The 22,684-nt window shown below is 39.9% G+C and overlaps 1 protein-coding gene across 1 annotated transcript in view; it reads right to left on the bottom strand.

Moving 5' to 3' along the window:
* The window catches only part of LOC135078366 (SLIT-ROBO Rho GTPase-activating protein 3-like), a 38,806-nt gene extending 16,746 nt beyond the window's left edge, over positions 1–22,060 (bottom strand). The window contains exons 1-3 of the mRNA XM_063972963.1: positions 21,587–22,060; positions 1,477–1,660; positions 779–957 (exon numbers count right to left, since the gene is read on the bottom strand). Of these exons, the coding sequence (XP_063829033.1) occupies positions 779–957; positions 1,477–1,660; positions 21,587–21,704 (481 nt within the window). The 5' untranslated portion in view covers positions 21,705–22,060. The remainder of the gene's footprint in view (positions 1–778; positions 958–1,476; positions 1,661–21,586) is intronic.
* Positions 22,061–22,684: the final 624 nt, after the last annotated feature.

Here is a 22,684-nt window from a genome sequence, read left to right as displayed (position 1 = left end):
ACGACCCCGATCTGAGACCCCACAGGTTCACTGCGTGGCGTATTTACTAGTCTCTAACTCCATGCGTTTCCGTTTCTAACGGTCCTTTTTTAGTCGAACAATAAGATTGTAAGATAACTATTGAACAGGAATTATATTCAAGTGTGTTGGATATTTTCTTGATAATTGAATTCCAAGATTATTTCATTTGTAGTGTGTGTGTAGCATGTAACAGAGCTCCCATCCTTAGACATTCTATTGGTGTTTCTGCTTTGCTATAAATCTAAAAATGGCCAAAAATAGCATAGACTTTATGTTATGCCAGGACTCTAATTAAGTAAGCTTACAATCTTTATTTTTACAGGATCAAAGGACCACATAGCTTAGTTTTTGACATGATATGCAAGGGTTACCTTTTTTTTGAGATAAAATATTAGCAAGCTGAAGTGGAAATGGGCAGGGCACATAGTACGCAGAACTGACGGCCGATGGGGCAGCAAGGTCCGGAATGGAGGCCACTTACCGGAAAACGCAGAGTGGGACGTCCACCCACAAGGTGGACTGACGACCTGATAAAGGTAGCAGGAAGGCGCTGGATGCAGACCGCTACCAACCGTGCGATGTGGAAGTCATTGGGAGAGGCCTATGTTCAGCAGTGGACGTCCTGTGACTGAAATGACGATGATGATTCTAAGGACTGAGGGTATAATACTCGTATTATGACAGCGAGCGGTTACCTATTGAATAAACCACGGATACTCTCGGCGCACTTAAGGGACTCTTATCTAGGTTTATGTACCTATGTCGCGGCACTTGCGGTGCAGGCGCAGCGCGTCGTCGGCGGCGCGCTGCAGGCGGGCGGCCAGCGGCCCGGCGTACAGCTCGGCCAGCGCGGCGTGGTCGCGCGACAGCGCGCGCGTGTTGTCCAGCGCCGCCTGCCAGCACGCGAACGCGCCCGTCAGCGCCCATTGCTCGCGTCTGCGGACAGGGGAGTACCAAACAATGATCTTCAAAATTCCTTACGCCTGATGAGCGCTCATGAGACATGTAAACTGTAAATGTAACCTGTTTTGAGACAAATAAATACTTTCTATTCTATTCTATTCTATATGACATAACCTGGACAGTTCCGACCCAATGTCTCAAATCTCAATCCCCCAAGACCTTGGCATCAGTGTCTTTCTTACATCGTCCAAAGTCATATTTTAGTTTCTTTGGCCACAAGACCGTGCGAATGCGGAAGGTCGCCCATTCGTTGGCTCGATCAAGTTAATGCCTCACTCAATGGTCCACTCTACGAATGTACCTACAAGAAAGGCTGCAGGGAAGGAGGAATGGCAACGCATTGTAAGGCTTGCCTTTTATGGCAGGCCAGGTGTGACGTTCACGTTCACCACCTCTCTGTCAAGAGTGTAGCGAAGAAGAATATGGGTGGTTGAACTGGTTGAGCAATGAACCCGCCGCAGGTGCAGCTCCGCTACGGGTGGAGGCACTCACTTGTGTTTCTGCTCCTTGTGGCGCTGGTGCGCGGCGCGCGCGAGTTTGTCCAGCGCGCGCGCGTACTCGTGCTCGAGGTCGGCGCGCCGGCGGCAGTAGTCGGACAGCTCGCCCGCCACGCCGGCCGCCGCCTCGGCGCGCTGCTCCAGCACGCGCGTCTGCTCCGTCAGCTGGATGCGGATGTCTGCAAGCCACCGCGCCGATTCTTATGTCATCATGTTACAACTTACAACGGCACACCGTATACATTCGGTACAAAAATAGGAACACGATGTGTTGATGGAAACCGTTGAACAAAAGATTATAAGAGTTTAATGCCCGTTTTCACCATCAATCCCTAATTTTTAAGTGACCCCTTTTAAAACAAAATTCCTGATGTGTTCCCATAGAAGTCACTTAAAAATTAAGGATTGATGGTGAAAACGGGCATAAGAAAATTAATAATTAGAACACATTGGACAATCTTTCAGGGTCGTTATGTAAGAAGTCTACATTATTTATTAGTAAACCTGCTACGTGTTTATATTAACAAAACAAAAGAAACGATAGCACGTACCAAAAGGCAGTTTCATCACACACAAAGTGGATTTAAGAAAATCTTGAGAGATTAACAGGAAATATTAGCTAGATGCAGAGAAAGCCCAAACTGATTGATCTCGTATTATCATAAGCCAACTATTTTTACTGACAAATTCAAATCCACGTGCACGAGTTTTCGGCAGAGAAGTGACGTTGATTGATGCGTCAAACATTGTTTACGTCCATCACTTTTGCCTAATATCACAGCAGTTTATGTAGCACAGCTGTGACTCACCAAGTGTTTTATGGAAAGAAATCGACCAAAATAGTCCTGGGTAAATGGAACGTGTCATAGTTTTGTTTATTTATATTCGGTGAAGGAATAAAGTCCCATCATTCCGCTAATGAGGAAGGAAGCCTTGTACTAAAATGTTTGAAGATTTTTTAATATTCATCTCGAATTCTCGAGGCAACATGAGAGCTGAACGATTACAAAACTTGCTATATTCTGGTGTCAACAAGTTGAGTGCTAATAATTATAGAAGTGCGTCCTTTGGAAAAATATTGGTCCTTTTTATTCACGGTCAGTGTCACCGCAGCAAGTGAGGCAAGCGAGCATTGCTCTCGCGACTCATTAGGCCGCCCCGCCGAGCCCCGTGTGTCGCAGCGGCCGTTGGCTGGTCATATTCCAGCCGCTGCTTAAAACTTAAGAGGCACGAATTACGCCGCATTATCGGGAGGAAGCCGTCGATCACTGCAGCCGACTACGCCTTCCGCTCCCAGCGCCAGGTCAGGACCAGAAACCGGGATTGTTTAGCAATTTGCGCAACGCTCGGGAAGTCGGGATGGATGGCCATGCGAATGCATGATGACTAATGATCGAGAAAATTCCAGTGCAAGTGGATAGTGATAGTATATTTGGCAAACCATTCACAAGGATTAGGATAGTGATAGTACTATAGTACCTAATATTTGGCAAACCATTTACCTACAAGGATATTTTTTTCATTTTAACTAAGTGTTTTGGTATATTGTACATTCTGAGCTGCTTATAGACTAATTCTAATTTTATACTGTGCTACATTTCTGATAGAAACGATAAGCAGTTCGATGGCCGCAAATTAAATGAGGAAAACGATCCGGGAGCCAGTTCTGCAAATATTTCGCTCAATTTTAAATTACAGTTTTTTTTTATCGTTGCATAATAATCTTCTTTACATAACATAGACGGGACGCTTCGAGAATATAAAATTGGACGTCATAAGATTGTGATTAAATGAGATGTTTGTAAAACGGGGGCGCGTCACAACGTCATCGCAAGTCACGACGTCAGCGCCTTGACCATTAGACCTCGCGATTCCAAATCTCGGCAGCAAAAATAAACTTGATGACAGCGCAAATGCACAGCGCAGGTTCCTGTGTGACGATCAGCCAGCTGAGACTGCCGAGAGCTATTCTCCGGTAGAATTTTGTAAGAATTCTTTCTTTCGGAAACAAATAACGCATTCCAACTGTTATGTAGGTAGTTTAGTTAAAGCTTTTTTCTCAGCACTTGGCACGCATTGTAAAAATATTACTAGCACACGTTTCTGAATTGGCAAGTAGAATTTACAGTTGTTCGTGTATTACTTTTCTATGTATGTTAATAGGTAGTACGTTATGTATTATTGTTTGTTACACTTTTGTTTCCCATTTTTTACCTATGTTAATACTGTTGTGTATGCGTTGTGGTATGGTCTGGAGTAAACGGCAGCTTGATTCCCACACTCATAGCCGTAAATCTTAGTGTATTCCTTGATTGTGCTGAGCAAATAAATGTCATCTTACAATTGCTAGCGCGCTTTGTTTCATTCAGTAACATAAGCTTTAAATCAGTCTGAATGGGAAAGCATCATTCAATTTGTTGTTTACTGTTTCTCGTACTTACTTGTTGTATTATATGCAAAACAACATTCGTAAGAATTACTTACAATTCCATATTGATACTTATAATTTAAGTATATTAAATATTTTTTATGCTCCGGGACTAGCAATAAAAACAAAAGGTCATCCACACAGTAGGAGCGATATAAAGAGTGGTTGTTATCAAAATGGAAGGGACCAAGCGAGGGGAGCGGCGACAGGAGGGGACGCCGCGAGGGCAGCCGGGACCGGCTCATTGATATCGCTCCATCAAAGTCTCCGTATAAACACTGCGTACGTGTTACCAGTGCCATAAAACACGATCATTATTAAAGAACTTCGCAGCGACCGTCATCTGTCCGCGTCGCCGAGGAACCAGTGATTATGGAAAACCTTGTGAGCCCAATTAACGTTCGAGAAAGGAGTTCAATTATACGCCGCGAAGCGCGTCGTACGCATGCAAATACAGTGATTTCCTGGCGCAAAAAATCAGCCGGCTGCAGCCCGGCTGCTACCTGCGGGGAACACCTGCGCCCCAGAGCCCGCATGCACACATCGCTCGCTTCATATGCCGGCCGTCGAGCCGCATCTCGCGAACGATCACACGCCGCACAATGCACAATAACAACAATGAACACATGTTTTACGGTATTCCGTACGCGGGAGCTTTCACAAAAAACGCCTGTCACTTCTATCACTCCACGGAGACGCAGTTATAATTAGTTATTGGCATTCGAAACGTTTTTGTGCCATTAATAGATCATAACGGTGTTCCCGTCGAGTGGTGTGACGGGAGAGCGGAGTTCCCGAGGCGTCGGGATCCGGGCACTCGTTCGGTGGCGTGCAACGGATCGGGTCAGCGGTGTGGAGCTGAGCAGGAGCGGGATACGAGGAGTGTTTACCGGGGTGCGCATTGGTGAGGTCGGGCGGTCCCCAGTCGTGCCGGGGCTGCACGATGCAGTGGAACATCGCGGCGCGGGCTCGCGGCAGCGACGGGCGGCGGGCACTGGCGGCGCGCGGCGCGCAGCCTCCGACGCACCCCGCCACCCCTCCGGCGGCCACCCTCGCGCGTCACGATCCTCCGCCAGCCGCCAGCCGCCACCGCATCTCATCACTTATTCGATGCACGTAACGTTACTCTATTTCCGTTCGTATTTGTACGTTCCGGAAGCAATGACATAAATTAGCGCTTTCATCATTACTTTAATTTAACCGTGACTACTTTGGCTATGATATGTAGGTACTCGTAGTACCAAAATCCCATTGAAATTTAAAAGTTAAGATTAGTCAGTGAATAAGTACACGGCTGACGCACCATGTCATTATTAGCCTTTAAAATTTTGTTGACTATTATAATTCAGGTGGAGGCATCAATAAATTAAACAGTTACGCTGATTGCTTCTAGGAATTAGTAGCATTTCACGGTGTGGCCAGATGTCAACGGGCTCATCGGACAAAGGAGAGAGTTTCGAAGCGACTCAAGGTGCAAAGAAATGGGTCAATATTTACGAGCAAACAGTGATCTGTGCATCGGCGTGCAGTTCAACACACCGCGCGCGCAGGCGGGTGCAGGCGGGGAGAACCGGTCGCGCGACCAATATTTGCTAAAATCTGTGTAACGCTAGAACTAGCCACCGCACCGGTCGCGACTTGCTCCACGAGAAATCCTCCAGGAAACTTTCTATAGTAAATATTTTTCTAACTGTATAAATTCATTCCAGGCACCCTAACGAAAATGAAGACTTTCTCTTTATTAGGTCTCGCAAATCGGACGTTCAGCTGCTTAGACATCCTTGCACAATACTACACCGCGGTATCGCTGATCGACATATTGCTGAGAGTGACACCTTTCGACACAAACAGGTTGCTGATTCATATGCGGAGTTTTGCAACCATCTTGCCATATTTCGCCCATTACCACCGGCTCCCGGTGCAGTCTGCACATGGCAACCTTCGGCGCAGCGACGCCAACAATACTGACAACCGACCGACGGCTAACCTGAACTGCATGCCGACCTATTGTGGGGCAGGCGCACCCAAACTTGGTTAGCCGGACATAATAATAATCTAGAATAATCAAAACAGTTATTTTATAACATTTTAACAACACATAGAGTATTATACCCTACAAAAGTAAGTATAATGAATAGTTACCTACACTTGATATTTATGGAACACATGAAGCTAGCGATGGTAATGGTACTGAACCGGTTTCTTCGTATCAAAAGTAAGCCCTTATTTCCTTACTCCTCATTTTTGTTATTTTTATTAGAGGATACATTCTATTTGTGGCACCAAACGAGACATCAACTTCATTTAAACCCGAATTGTGGTGCCTCGAATGAATACACATTTAATAAAACTTTTGAAATAGGTATTTTATAGAGATGACACAAAAATAACAGACTGCTGGCAAATCGCTGAGTCTGTAGCGAATTTTATTTAGCTGTTAAGAAGAATCGTGAGTATCGTGACTACCGCCAGGAATTAAAATGCAACCCAACTCTCGACAATGCAGCTTCTCTATTTAGGTTTCAATTGAACTATTGTGACAGACATCATCCTACTATAGCTGTAATGCGTTGCTGCATTTGTGCTCGTAACAGAGTCATTGGTCAAAAGCTGCAGTTGGTTGATACTGCACAATGAAACACACAAAACGATTGCATCTTTGTTAAAAGATCATGGGCATTATCTTACTACTCAGCCCAAAGCGAGGCAAGGTGCAAAAACCAAACCTGCATGGCGCCATTCAAGGGGCCTGCTTAAAATTCGTTGAGCGGTGTGCTCGAAAACTTCGCCATCATCCCACAAAATAACTGACATCCAGAAATTTAATATCGATTCTCATAATAATTCTATCGGTGGTAGAGCTAATACGAGTGCAATAAAAAAATTGCATGTGTTGTCCATGTAGGATCAACAAAAGCAATATAGGCTTTAGGAACATATTTTTAACTTAAAAACAAATCAAAAATCTTGATTCTATTTTGACTAGTATTTTGGCAATATGAACGTCAAAAATAATATGTTTAAGGGTAACCCATAAGTGGCACTTTACATGAAGTCTCCTTATCTTTTGGGCTCCTTATTTGTTCTTTTGGGCTCCTTATTTGTGTGAATCTACGATTTTTCTTACTAGGCGACCGGATTATTTTGTTACTGATGTTCTCAAAGATAACTTCACTAATGCAAATTGTAACCTTAGACAAGAACATTTACCTTTAAAAATAATTCAGTCTACCTGTGTGGTGCCAAGTGATCCTTAAGTAACGCGACAATAGCAGATTTCCGATGAATCTATAAAATGACAATAGTATTGAGGATAAAGTCCCAGGCCGGGTACGTCCAGCACGGCCACGGGCTCATTAGCTTGCGGCGCGGGCGCGCGCAAGGAAGACACGCGCCGCGCGCCTGCTAATCGCGCCCACTGTTTACGCGCCCGCGCCCGCTCTACCATCCACTACTATTTCCATACTTCTCAGAACTTTGCAATTGTACTCGTCTAATCATTGACGTTGAGATTTATTCGACTATTATTAGATGATGCATTACGTTAATGATCAGAAAATATGTATGTGCAATGTGCATCAGTAGATGAACTACCACTTTTAAGATTAGACACACGTAGATAATAGATATGAAGGATAAGTTTTACTGTAATCGAAGATGTCTTCTTGTAAATATTTTGAATTCATAATATCAATTTGTCACATTAACTCAATCAAAATAAAACAAATACCATATTGCCAGTAAGATTCCGTGGAGGGTAGTTGAACGGGAAGCATGGTCGATCTGTTTTAATGGTTTCAATTTATTATTTAATGGACTTTAGTGTACAAATTTGGTGTTATTTTGTGTTCTAAAGTGCAGTGAAGTGATAAATTATAAAAAACATTGAAATACTTCGAATTTGAGCGCGCATCGAGTGTCGAGTGGGTTGTCGTATGAACAACCCGCTTTGGACCCGGTGGCGTCTCGAAACCTGCTTACGGGCATACTTAACTCCACGGAATCCATGAAAAATCAATAGGACTGAAACACCCACGTTCTATTGATAACTATGTCAATATTTTTCACTCGACATTGGCAAAAATAAACCTCCCAGAGAGGTTTGGTTGCCACAAAAAAAAAAAAAAAAATTGCCAGTAAATCACAAACTATATTATCACTATTTTCTAGTTGAATCATACCACTGAATAATAGAGGAGATTGATGCGACGGATGCGATTACGATACACGATATCTGTCAGGCTGCTTATTGCAATTACTTCATTATTAATTCCACCGCGAGCGCCGCGGTAGAGTCACGACACTTGGCGTGAGGAACACGACACGAAACATACTGGATGTTGCAAATAAAATCATTAAGCAGTGCCAATTATGTCGCACCAATTGCTAATTTTTAATAATATTGTCGTAATGAATAAGTACTAGGAACAGATAATTTAAACTTAGAGATTTTCCTTGTTATTTGCCAAACTGGATCTTTAAACAATGTTTAGTTATTTACCCAACTTAGTGCTGCCATTGTTCATTTATTCATTAGAGCGATAAAGAATGTACCTAATACATTTTTAAGTAATTTTGAAAACAGCACTGCAGTGGTGTGGTGAAGAATGAAACTCGCTAGAGGTGGACCGCACACCATAATGTATAGACACAAAAATTATAATAAAAAAAAACCTTTTTTAAAAACAAGCTTTATTCTGAAATGCAGTTGTACTACAACCAAAAAAATAATTGTATGCAATGTTCAAATAATTTCGAAAGCTTGTATCGCGCATGGAATTTATTCTTCTTTTTTCTGTATGCGCTACAAGCTTTCGAAATTATTTGAACATTGCATACAATTATTTTTTTGGTTGTAGTACAACTGCATTTCAGAATAAAGCTTGTTTTTAAAAAAGGTTTTTTTTATTATAATTTTATTTTACACTTTTTAGTTGTATCTCAATCTGGGCCCTGGTCATCATTTAGCACTAAAGTGCTCGGGAAGACGAATCCAACGAACCCAAACTTGATAATTTTCCGCCGTTTCGTTTAGGAGTTCCTATGGCCACCTCCTGACTCCATCATCAGGACCCTGGACATCATCTAGCACTAAAGTGCTCAAAAAGACTAATCCAACGAACCCAAATTCGCTGCGATTCCGCCGTTTCGCATAGGAGTTCCTATGGCCACCTCCTGACTCCATCATCAGACCAGCTCAATGGTACCATAACATTGCATTGTCATCGTACTTACATAAGTATACCAAATATCAGCTCAATCGGTTAAGGAGAACTGGTCCTAATTTCAGTTGCAAGATTTGTCCCACACATACTAACAAGTGAAGTCAATATAAAGCTTGTAAAAATACGATTCAACCCAGGCTGAAAATTGTTAGTCCTTAATTTGTTTCTACTACGTTGCAAACGTTCAATAACCCAAATAACCCAATGTTCGAATTTGGCTATTTGGGATAGGTCTGGTCATTAAATAGGTAGGTCTGCTGGCAAAGAGACTGAACGAGGGCATATTCGAGAGTATTGCAATAAAGGATGTGCGCGGTCAGTGGGAATAAATGCAGCCCGCAGGCGCAGGCGCAGGGCACTCCCACGCTCGGCGGGCGCCGCTCGTGGACAAAGGACTCGGCACTCGCGCTCCAAACGTGTACGTAGACGACATGCTATTTTATTACCCTCTACAAATCCCACCACACATAATGATAAATTGATTCCGCAAATAAATGCATTCAACAAACAACTATACTATGGAATAGATTAATAAAGAAAAGTAGGCAACTTGGTACGTAGGTGGACCATAGATAGTGGTCCATTTGAAACGTCACATAAAGTAAAAATTCGGACAAATTTTATTGTTTTTTTTTTTACCAACGTTTTGACAGTAATGATATAAGATTTCTGCCTCACATAAAGCGCTTGTATGAAGACTATCCATCTGATTCTAGGCTTTACTAAGTCTAGTCTAAAGGTAAGTAGAACTAAAACGCCTATCGAGGAAATTATGTGTCTGAACTCTACCGAAGTAATAATGAATGAATGAACATTTATAAAATTATTGTATCTCGACCACCAATAATAAGAGAAAGGCAAATCGAAAATCTCCTGAACGCTTAACAACCGTTTTAATTAATTAGTTAATTATAGTATGCTCTGATGCACTGGACGAGCAAGAGTTTAGGTGGGTCGCTCGGGGGAGTCACAATAAACAATTACATTGCGAACCTTTTCCCCATTAGATGTACTGACGAAGTGACGCGACTTGATTAACTTAAGGAAGGACAGGTCATTGAACTCATAATTAATGTTTATATTGCTATCGAATTCAACTAAATGGCGTAAAAAAAACTTTTCCTTGAAGAAGGGGTCTTAACGGTCCCTCACTCGACAGTTGACATTGAATTCATAAGAAGAACCTTTCTTGGTTAAGACCGAATTGGAGTAGGACATGTCAATTAAGAAACTGTTAATTTATCTCAATCTTTTAAATTAAGTGTCAGGAAGGGTCTCGGTATTATTAAGAATTTGTTAATTTTTCAATTAACCCTACAGTGGTCGCGCGGATTACACCCGTAATCCACTCGTGCAAATTCTCGAATATTTTGAAATCGATCAACGCGATCGTTTTGATACTTCGTGTACTTTAAGTTGCATAGTCGAAGATCACACTTAATGACGTGTAAGCGCCAGGTCTCTTGTGTATGTGTCGCAGGAGCCCCGTAAAGGCCGATGGCCTACCCGTGTAATCCTCGCGACCAATTACGTAAGTATTTTTTAAGTTACCTTTTTTACTTAATGTGTTTGTTTTTGCATTTTTCGTGTAAATTAATGCTTTATAATAAATAATTACGGCATAGGTATGTATTTACATTTGTGTTTTCAATAAAATCATGAACAATAGACAAAAAGCACAAATTGCAGAATGGCTAGAAGTAATTGACAATGAAAGCGTATCTTCTGGCGACTCTTCGGTTTCTGATGAAGAAATGCACATTCTTCCACAAGAGAACAAGTTTCTCAGACCAGTGATTAGCCATCTAACTCAGAACCATCACAGCGGAGATTTTTAGGTCGCTACTTTGACTGCGGAAGAAAGCGAAATCAAAGTACTGGAAATACTTGTAATTCGTGCAACAAATTTATTTGTCCTTATCATTCCATTATGGCCTGTATCTCCTGTTCAAAATATAATTAATAAATAAGTGCAATTTAGTACTGAATAATTTTTAAACTGCCAAAGTTGACATTTTCTTAACGAAAAATAATGATTTTTATGTTTTGGTTAATTTATAATAACTGAGAAGAACTGCTCGTTTGTTTGTTTGATTATTCATTAACTATTACATAACAATCAATATAAAAAATAAAGAAACATGTTTTTATAAAGAGATGTCTTCTTTTATTACTCCGTAAAATGGCTTACGCATGTAATCCGCGCGACCACAAACGTAATATTTTAGAGCGCGACCACCGTAGGGTTAAGACGATTTACATTAATTTGTAACAGGAAATTAATACACAGTTTCCTCTACTCACTCATACGTAATGTGTGATTGAGCTTGCTCGGCACCAAATTATTATGTCCATGGCTCGGCGAGAAGCCGTAAACATATGTGACAGATAATGCAATCGCGAACGTGATCTGGAACCAGTCGCTGGAGACTGCAACCGGTCTGAAGTGCGAACAGGTCCCGGATCAGTTCCGTACTAGAATCACAAACAAGCTTTCCATAAATTATAGTTAATACTGAATCAATGTAGACATTTAATGACGTCAATAATGAAAGCTGCTGATAAGAGCGATATCAACAGGCTATTAGTTCTGGTGACGCGTCGTATCAGCGCGGAGAGCTTTGGATTGTTCTGTGTTATTATCCAGTTGCGATTGACAGACACGACGACATTGATTAACTGGCCGCCAAGTGACAGACTTTAATTTAGCGGGTGTCTGCGGACAAGCGTCGGCTGTGTTGTGATTCAGATGCGGCAGTCATTGCAGTGATGTTACTTGCGCCTCGATTCAAAAAGATAAAACTCAGGTGAAAACACGTGTCAGAATGCGCACAATGTTTACGTTAAGCAGCGTAATACAGTTATGATCCCAGTGATATACTGGGATCATAACAAGATCCGAGCTTCATCTCAATTTATAATAATTGGGGATTGATTACATTAGTCATTAGTGAAATTAATCTATAATGCCCAAATTCTGTTTTGATTGAATGGAAAAGCTAGAGTATTTTCTTTTGTATCTAGTAACACCTCTTTGTATACTTATCATTGTAACGAGATACCTAATCAAAATGTAGAGATGGCTAGAAGAGAAGTGACGACATTATTACATATACCATCGACACCATCGTATTCTCTAAGTACTCGAGTAAAAGTATTACTCGTAACTGCATAACTAGATCAAAATTGCAAGAGCCATACACTATATTACATATTTTATATATTCTCGTATAGCATCGATAATATCAGCACAGTGCGCAGGCAGCCTTAACCCAAGTAACATTTTACTCCATTTAAGAGTTCACTAGTCGTTCACATGTACTCCACAAGCTGTGTATGTCAGCTGTATACGAGCTGTATAGCTTGCTATAATGCTTTTATAGAACCAGTTTGGGCACAAATTAGACAGCCTTAAGTTCACTATGGCTGTACATTAGCAGTATAATAGCATTATAATAGCAGTTTAAGTAGTAACATCGGATTTAAGGCTGACTTACGGCACTATATGGGACGCAGTGTGAACCATACAACGTACTTGAGTGTAATAAAGAGTAACAAGTGGCTAAATGCACAGCTTTCAAAGTTATAAAGTCCGACAAAAGTACTCCAATGCTACATAAAATACGGCTATGTGAACTGTTATAACTCCGATTTAATGCGGTGAGCGTATATTAGGTTCACATGTTAGAATGCTGTTATCTATATGAAGTTCCATATTTGTACCACTACAGCGCTAATGTCTATAAATTTATTCTAATGTGAACTTATGTACAGCTTTAAGATGTACCTAGTTCAGGTCAATTGTGTATCTTTAATTCTTTCAAATACTGAAATTTTAGAGATCCGCAATTAAAATTATTAATGTCCGTTAAATCGCCTAGCCCAGCTAGGTACTAATAGTCAAGTATGAATACCTAAAGCATCAGACGGTAGTGTTCCCGGTTTAAATTCGTTTATTATGCCTGACAATTTATTCAAAGCGGAATGAGGAATACGATTTTCAAAAGCCCATGATCTTATTTTTTTGCGAAAGGTTAAATAAATAATTGTCCAAATCAAAATTGTATTCACTATCACTAGAACTGCAATCATCACATTCTGATATCTGTATATTTTGAAGGGAACTTTCAGGTTCAGGCATAAGAGGAAAATACTCTGCATCATGTACAGAACCACCATGAACAACTAAAAACAGGCTTGGGAAAAGTGTAATAGAATATCACATTCACATTCATGTTCAGCTTAAAGCAAATAAGAGTAGTACTTGTGGACAAATAAACTGCTATTGATGTTAATGGACAACACATATAGTCCTTTTAACAGCCTACAGTGCACATGCGAACCATTGAAACACTTTTGTACAGATAGTAAAAAAAGGTTATTTAATTATCACAAACAAGTCCTACTACAGCTACTAGCTGTATAACAGTCTAAAACAAGTAAACATAACAGCCTTTGGCTTTATAAATGACCACGTGTGTTCTATTAAAATGCTAGCTCTATAACATCGTACAAGTAGGCCGTTAAACAGCGATTGCCGTATCTCTACCCTCCTATAATGCTCTTAGTCAGACGGCTGACTAAAGGATAGTTGTTAGAGTATTATAACACCAACAATCGTATAAAAGTATAACTCTACACTAGTCTACACTCCTATAAGTCCCTTAGACAGGTATAGGTGTAATTAATTGCAATAATACAGCTTATACATCACGAGTGAACTGTACTAATGCTTTAAGTACACATTGGAACTAAATGTGAACTCTTAAATGGAGTAAAATGCTACTTGGGAAGAGCCGGAAACACAACAAGTCAGGGCTGTAGCAGGCAGAGAAGGTTTAAAGGCTTACTTAAAATATGTAAGATACACTATCACTACATTTATAATTTTACACTGAATTGTATGTCCCAATTACTTAACACACAATATTTTACAAGATCCGATACTAATTTTGTTACTGAGAATTAGCGTGTTATGCAAAACGAATGTCAATAATTATCAAATTGTAATAATACCTTTAATGTACATAATTGAATAATATTAAAGAGCTAATTATACATTACAAAACACGGGAAATAAGCACCGCATACCGACCACAAAGATATGGTGAAGTTTAATCAGTGGGACTTTCCAGAACCAAATAATAGTGTAATTAAATGTAGAGGCTTCAGAGACTTTGACAGTTTAAATGAAACTTTACTCAGTGCTCCAGACAGACAGAAAGGGGGAGAGGCATGTCTGTGTCTGAGCTGTACCTAACCATACCCTTGCATCGAACTTCGCTATTTATACGTGGCTTGCTTGGCAGACACAGTCGCGCCGCCCGAGCCACAGACTCAGCGGTAATGGTAACACACCATATTTGTCCCGAAAGGTGAATTCTTCGACGAATACAATGGGAACAATTAGCTACAACACAAAGAGGTATTCCACGCTTATTCGTTAACGACGACTCTACATTGTCCATTGAATAGTTTGAAATACTTAATGTAATGCGTTTGAATTACACGCGTCGTTGTGGTTTTCATCGCTTGAAATAGAAACAGAAACCATATTGGTTTTTTGCCTGCCGACTCCATAATTAGGTTGAACGTAAAGCCGCTAGATCCAACAAGAGATACGATTTATTATTCCACCATAAAACACTGTAACAAATCATTTCACAATTATTTATAGTAAGAGTGGCGGTACGCGGTAAGCGGTCTAATATTGGTTTTGGTAGAGATGCCTTTCTATTGGAGAATTTTATAGGTGTGTTATAGAGTTCCTTTGTATTTGGCGATCAATTTTAATTTAGTTGCGTGTAATGTTATTAGGGGCGGCTGGCCGTTAGTTAATTACCCGTGGGGAGGCGCTCCCTGCCCGATGACACGCCAATCACGCGGCCGCGGCCGGGGCTCCGCTCGCAGGACAAGCACCTCGGGCAGCAACCAGCTCGTTATCAGTAATTGCCATGGTCTCATATTACACTCAATCAACCCATCACTAGTGATATTAGGGGACAGTCTCTCCGTTACTTTTACCTAATTTTAAGAACGATGTCAAGTAATCTAAAACCTGTATGATTTTTCATCTTTTTCAAAATCTTTTTCTTTTCTTCTATTTAACTATCAAAAATGATCTGGTTAAAATCTACATACCACTAAACAATCGTAAAATATAGCATCGCTGGGAATTGATTGACGGGTTGAGAATGAGTCAATAAATCTACATATAAGTAGGTACGTCAATCATATTATGAGCGAGAGCACCCGTTGAGACCACTCGACAAAACAAACTTGCCACAAAGGGGAACAGATGACTAACCAAGCTTATTGCCAGTAATCGGATTAACCATCCCAGTCCCAGTGGCCAAACAGTAAGTGCAAAAATCATGTATTCATTTAACGAGCTTACAAGAACTTTTTAAAACAACCGACTCTACATCTGTTTTCGGCTTGTACTTGCATGAATAATACGATGCCTTATTTTTATCTGAATAAATTTCTCCGAAATGACAACTTTCAGATGTTATGGTAACCAAGTTATAGTTATACGAATAGCTGATAATAACAAAAGATACAAATCACTTAAAACACCATTACGTTGTGCGTTTGGTACAAACACTGTGTACACTTTCACCGAACAAAACTATCGCGACCAAAGTTAAAAGAAAAAGTTCTTTGTTGTTTAGAATGGTATGTGAGTAGGTACTCTCCATAGAACATCATCTACATACTCGTGCCAGTTGGATTATGTAGCCCTCGCCAACTTTGTTGTTAAACATTCGCGCTCTCAACTGGACTGTATTATTGCAAAGCAAAACTAGATATCACTAGTTAGTACTCCAGTCCGAGATTGCATCACCGCAATTTGTGATTCCTAATATCTAGACTGTTCAAAACCCAATCGTTTTGAAGTAATATTTCCTGTACAGACCTATGTTTGCGGTCGTCATTGTTGCGTTTCACAACAATTGGAGTTCCAATAATTAGGTAAAAATAAAAGAAACTCCACGTTATTTTGCTATTATCAAATAGCGAAAATAACTCGAGTGCTAGGTATTTTTATCATGAATCTATTTCTTGTTGAGGTGTGATACGAAACACGGCAGTCGGCGCGGCGTTTTCCAAATAACCACGGTGTGTTTATGTTAACCTAAAACAATATTGACGGCAGCATCGATGCTGGACTAAAGGCTAGCAAAGGTAGCGGCGCTAAATGGATTATACAAGGGTCGATGTTCGCCCGCCACCAAGTCAAGCGACAACCCGTGTTGGTAAACAAAGGATGTTTGATGTTATATGTAGACAAAAGAAAGAAGCAACAATAAAGAAATTCCAATATGTAACTATATCACAATTGGGAAGTTGATGCCAGTGAAAACGTCTCTAATAAACTTTCTTGGAATACATAGTCAAAGGTTCAATATGGTTCTCCATTTTTGTCTCACAAGTCCTGCCTACTTAACATCTTCGTTCATAATGATATTATTACAGGGCATACAGTTCAGTTTGCCAGAATAACTTTTGAATATCACTGGTTTACTTTGATCTTTTTGGATGCGAAGCAAGCAAGAAGAAAGATTGAGCGGGTACCAAAGCAATCAGAGTTTGCATCGCTGGGCTATACTCAAAGGATATTAAAAGTGGGAGAATCGCCGAATAAAAGTCAATCCATGAAAATCCTCTATACAAGGGGCAGTAGAGCCGGCTCCGCCAAGTCGGCGGCTAAATATAGCGCCGGCGCCGCCCCGCGCAACCGCCTCTGATTCACTCCGCGACACCACCAACACTTTCCTTTCCCGAGCTGTTATCACTATCACCGCCGCTTCTCAGGCGAGCGTGAACCATATCAACAGTCTACCAAACAGACACTTTGATCTGAGTACTCAAATGCTCCAATTGTTTAACGTTCCGTGACGGCTTGAGTAACACTTTGGGAACATAATTAAACAGAGAAGCATGCAGTAATTATAGCTGGTAACAGCAACCTATTTGTTGAAATAAAAGACTAAAATCGAGGCCACTTACCAGTTGACTTGTTGCCCGCGAACCGCATCTTGAAAGACCAAGAAACGCCTGTCATACGACTTAATAACTTGTAGGATAATTTAAAGCACTGATCTCTTGTCTTCAACGCAAGTAACTAATTATTTAAACGGCTGAAAGCGATTTTCAACTGTACGCAGACAACAAAATAATAAATTGCTATGGAAATTAGGTTATTTGCAACTTCAATGGTCATGTCATGAATACATTCACTAAGGTTACCTTTTTTGTTGCCTTTCTGTTCGGAGGGTGACTCACTTATCAATTAATTTTCGTGTGTCGCCCATAGTTGGAATGGAGGCATTATTCGGTTTTGATGTACCGAATACGTGAGCAGAATGTTTAGATTAATCTTATTTCAGAGCATATCCTAGTAGTTAGTTTTCAATGGAACAGGGGCAAATTGACAATTTGTTTATTTTGCTAACATTTAAAATGAATGTTGGTAGTGCGTAGGGTACCTACATCGAGTGTTTAAGTTAACGAACACCGTGGCCGGAAGTGGTATCGGTGGCCGATTAACGAACATTTGCGCCCCATGTGTTGCCACGACCACGCGGAGCTGCGGCCGACTTACTCCGATATTACGCGTTCACAATACTCATTTCTGTTTCTCATTGTTTGTGTTGATAGAATAATCGCACCCGGCTTGTTGGAACAATAATCAACGGTATATGTAGGACCAGTTTTATATCATACGAATATCTGTTACCAAGCTAAACTGTACATCGTCTGTGATCGACCTTCCGCTATTTGATTAGTTCAATGTGGATTGGTTAGTGATGTACTAGACTAACCTAGTAGGAAAAACGCTACTACTCATCCGTGAATGAGCAATCAATTCCTACTATCTTCCTTCTTCTTTTCCAATGTCAGTAACAGCATTTATAAATTAAGATAAGTCTGGCTGAGGGCGCGGGTGGCGCTCGAGAGAACCTTGTGCAAACGTAGGAATTATGGTGAACGTAAGTTATTCTTTATTAGACTGTTGGTAAACCGTTTCAAACTCCAGTTTTCGTGTTGCACCTTCCGCGACTTTGTAAGTAACCATGATAGGCAGAAAGAGCGGTATGCCGCGGGTGCGACCAGGCCTGGCTCAATCCGCGCGGTACATCCGATAATTACCTACAGCGAAGCGCCCCGCCGGCGGGTATTATATCAGTCGAGTGTCACGCGCGCGCCCGTCAGGACGCTGGCGTGCGTTGTAGTATGATTATAATTCTATGATCGAAGTATTATTTAAAAATGGACATAAAGAGAAAGAAATATTGTGCGGCGTTCGGGTGTTTAAATTCGAAAAGTAATCTACCGGATTTATCTTTTTTTTTTCGCTTCCCAAAGATGCTGAAAGGTATGTTGGCCATGTAGGTAATCAATAATTCTTAGGATAGTATAGGAAACTAACCTACTATGACTACTGCTCAGAATGCGTTCGTTCGTTTCAGCCAAATGACGTCCACTGCTGGACAAAGGCCTCTCCCAAGGTTTTCCATAATGAATGCATACTTACCTACATACGTACCTCATTACAAATAAGTAGATTAATTATTTTTTCACTAGACAGCAACCCTAACAGCGTAAGAAGAGTTCAGAGGCACGCGATAGATAGAGACAAAACTTGTAGGTGAATAAAATTGTAGGTACGTAGTGCTGTGCGAGCTGAATTGCACTGTATCGCGTCGTAGCAAGACTCGCATTTATTTAAATCGTCTTGCGGAGTAATCCTTCTGTACCTGTACTATTACTTATTCTGTGGTGCGACGAAAGAATTTGTTGATAACAATGTAAATGTCTACTTATCTATCGTAGGTATATAATATGAACAAAGACCTACAATTTATTACGCTAAATTCAAATTTAGAGCTGCTATATTAGCATTCGAGATTAATCGAGTTATTATAACAACTTTATAGAAGGCAGGCATTTTGCGGTCGTACTACCTACGACCGTCGTAGGTAGGTACTTAGTAATTTATGTATTATTATAATTATGTAACAACGGCTTGAGGTGAATTAGATTGCAAGCAGAATAAAACATTCCACCGTGAATGAGTCATGGTTGTGTCATTTTAGTCATTTATCATTACCCTCGCGGCAGAAATCTAAGAGAATTGGAAATCGAACCGACCACTCACTGTGCGTCACTGACTGATCATACCACTCATACTGCGCACAAATGATCGTCGGCGTAGTCACACAATTTTCCTACTATTGTTCCAGGACGGATAACATGGATGATATTGTATGGAAACGACGCGATGGATGGATAAATGTATGTTTATTAACTCCCTAACGCAAAAATATTCGGAATAGCACATTATCCAGATTATTATCGAAGGAAGTCGCGATCAGATTCATTCAAATATAAACTAGAGATAAATACAAGAAAAGCAAACATAATTACAGTGATTAAATTAAATAATTCTCGAAAACACCTATGGGATAAAGTATAATTTCCATAAGGACCAGAGTACCAGGTAATGATTAGAGGATGCTCGGCCTCAAAACGCCTAGATTACACCCAACTAAACTGAACTGACTAAGCTGAAGATACCACATGCAAGGTAAAATGCCCTAAGCGAAAGGTAACGCCGTGGTAACGCGGTGGAAACCACGCCACGCGCAGGTCCGCCGTTACCCCTTCATAAAATATCATCAAGCCATAAAATATTGCATCATAACCAAATTGATAAGGGCTACCAGTCCAAACACTAGTTCAAGGAAGAACATTTAGCCCTTAATAACATTGGTATGAAGTGGTTTATTGCAGCAAAGGTATGCCCGGCGGCTGGCGTGGGCGCCGCAGGGAAGTCGCCAATGGCCGCTCGCGTGAGGGCATCGCTTACATCATGCAGACCAAACCTTGGGGGAAGTGCTCTACTTATAACAATTTATAAACCCACAACTTGCCAGAAGTGTCTATCCTGACATTTATGTTTCTTTAGTGATATAGTAACTACCTACCTAACATGAAGACTACATGATACATTCTAGACTTGCTTTGGGACTAAAAATCCTCAGGGTTAAATTAATTTTGTAAACATTTCTTTGTGACACATTATGCAGTTTTTATACTTTGGCACACTAATAATAAAAACAAAAATAATAACCACTTGCAAACTTTACTAATGTCAGTGAATTAACGAAAACCAATATAAATTCAGGGTTTAGTGGGAAGTGGGTACCCATTAGAGAATAGAGCTAATTAATGATTATATTGATTAAGATTGTGTGAGCTGGTATCTAAACAGACATCAGCTCTATGTTATTGAACTGTTATGTTTTGCTCAGTGTTGGAGTAGGTATGTTTTCTTAATTTGAAATACATTATGATTTTAATTAAAATAAGTCAATTAAAAATTCTTAATATTTTAAATTATACATTTGGATGGAATATTTGTGTTGTTTTGGTACAACAACATAAGTTACTACATTTGTCTAAACTTGTTTCTGCCTGAGAAGTTTCCTCTTTAATTGATAAAGAAAAAATGGAACATAATCTCAAAATGTTAAACTCAATATAAATACATTGATTCATTGAATAATATTTGTACAGAACCATAATTTTTATCACACTTTCATATTTCCAACAATTTTATACAAACCTAACTTACAACACAAGTGCAAGTTACACAACAGTTTTATGATATCATTGCTTAATTACTTAGGTAATTAGGCAAACTTTTCTCATCATTCATGTTTATTGCTTCATGTGGCAAAGATAATAAGCATTAATGTAAAATTTCACAAAGTGAGTAGAACAAGACCTGCAAATTATTAAAACTGGTTAGTTATCTAGTCCAAACCTTAAAACTGAATAGAATAAAATATTTTACAACAAATTGACATGTTCATGAAATTAATGGAAATTTTGTTCAAATTACTTGAAATTAAAATTATAATAAAAATAAGAAGTTCACTATTTTAATGTAGAGGGCATTTTAAACATTGCTACTGGTTCCTGGTTTGGCTTCATTTATTTAATTAATATTAATTATTAATGATTCTAAAAAGTTTTCTTTAGTACTTTTTATAAAATATAATAATAAGGCTGATCACAGTTTAAAAGCAAGAATAATAATAAAAGAATAATAGCTTTTTTATGGGATGGGATTTATACTGAAAAGTTTTATACCCGGTGATAGTGAGACCTTCAGTGACACTAACTTTAACTTTAAACTACTTTAAAGGAAAGTGATAAAAGAGTAACCTTTTATTAAAATTATCCCAGAATAATATGCTAGAGTAACTTTATCATTAAAAGACTGACTTACAGTGTAAGCTGGCTATAGCTTCATAAACTATAAACACAGTACCTTCTTAAAAGTCATTATGAGGACGCTTTTCAGTTTCCGTTAATATTATGGCTTATATTCCTTAATCGCAGTTTACGCTAAGTTCTTAGTGACGTGAGTGACTTACTGCTGAAGGCGGCCAGCTTCCTCGTGGAGCCGAGGCGCTTCATCGGCGTGCGCGGCTCCACGTCGCGCTCGTCCAGCGCCGGCGGCTCCGGCGCCGTCGGCGTCGCGGCCCCCGACATGGCGCCCTCGCCCTAGCAGCCCCGCTCCGCCGACACGCGCGAGCCGCGGCCAACGTTCATCGGTCCACCACTAACTCTTACAAATTCAAATATAGCACTCGATATGTCCGTACGTTATGAATCGATGCACAAAAATAACGACGCTCGACGTTGTATTTAATAATCTTAACAATATATTAACCGACACCACTGGTCGAACTCGATTTCATTAATAAAAACGTTCCGTAAATAGTTCCAACGGTCGAATAGAGTTTATTGTGTGAAAACAGTCCGTAGGCCGACGCGAATGAGCACCCAACAAGCCACCACAGCGAAATATTGCCAGACGACGAAAGCGAACTCGAGAAGCTTTGTTTTGACGGGTGGACTTTTGACAGTTAGCTTTTACGTTTCGTTTCACGGTGTGCTGCAAACGTCAAATTTAATTTTTTTTTTGCAATGCAACTTTTTAAAAGTTTGGTTTCGGTTATCTTATCTTATATCCTAATCTTTATTGTAATATGAATTAAAGAAAAAAAATAATTGAAACAAAAATTTTATTACCTTCCAACTCCAACTTTAATTAAATTCCTAAAAGGTGATTATTAGGAAGTTACAACAATTCTAATTTATAATTTCGCTTGGTTTCGCTGTAGCGGCTGAGAGCTTCGTAACATGTTCGTAACTTATTAAAATCTAACCTTATTTATAATATGTTTGTGGTTAAGTTCTGTAAACTGTAACAATCATGTTAATCACTTAGATTAATAAAATAATCTAAGGTTATAATCATACTCTCGTCTTTAATTTTAAAATAGAAGCTATTTAATTATTTATGAATTATTATTTTCCCAATAAACATTACGAACAGTTATTTTTATATGAATACTAGCTTTCCGCCCGCGGCTTCGCCCGCGTGGAATTTTGTCTTTCACAGAAAAACTTTATCACGCGCGTTCCTGTTTCAAATCCGGGATAAAAACTATCCTATCGTCGGCGTC

This window comes from Ostrinia nubilalis, chromosome 14 (assembly GCF_963855985.1).
Source record: "Ostrinia nubilalis chromosome 14, ilOstNubi1.1, whole genome shotgun sequence".
NCBI classification, from domain to species: Eukaryota; Metazoa; Arthropoda; class Insecta; order Lepidoptera; family Crambidae; genus Ostrinia; species Ostrinia nubilalis.
This window is presented reverse-complemented; position numbering and strand designations above follow the sequence as displayed.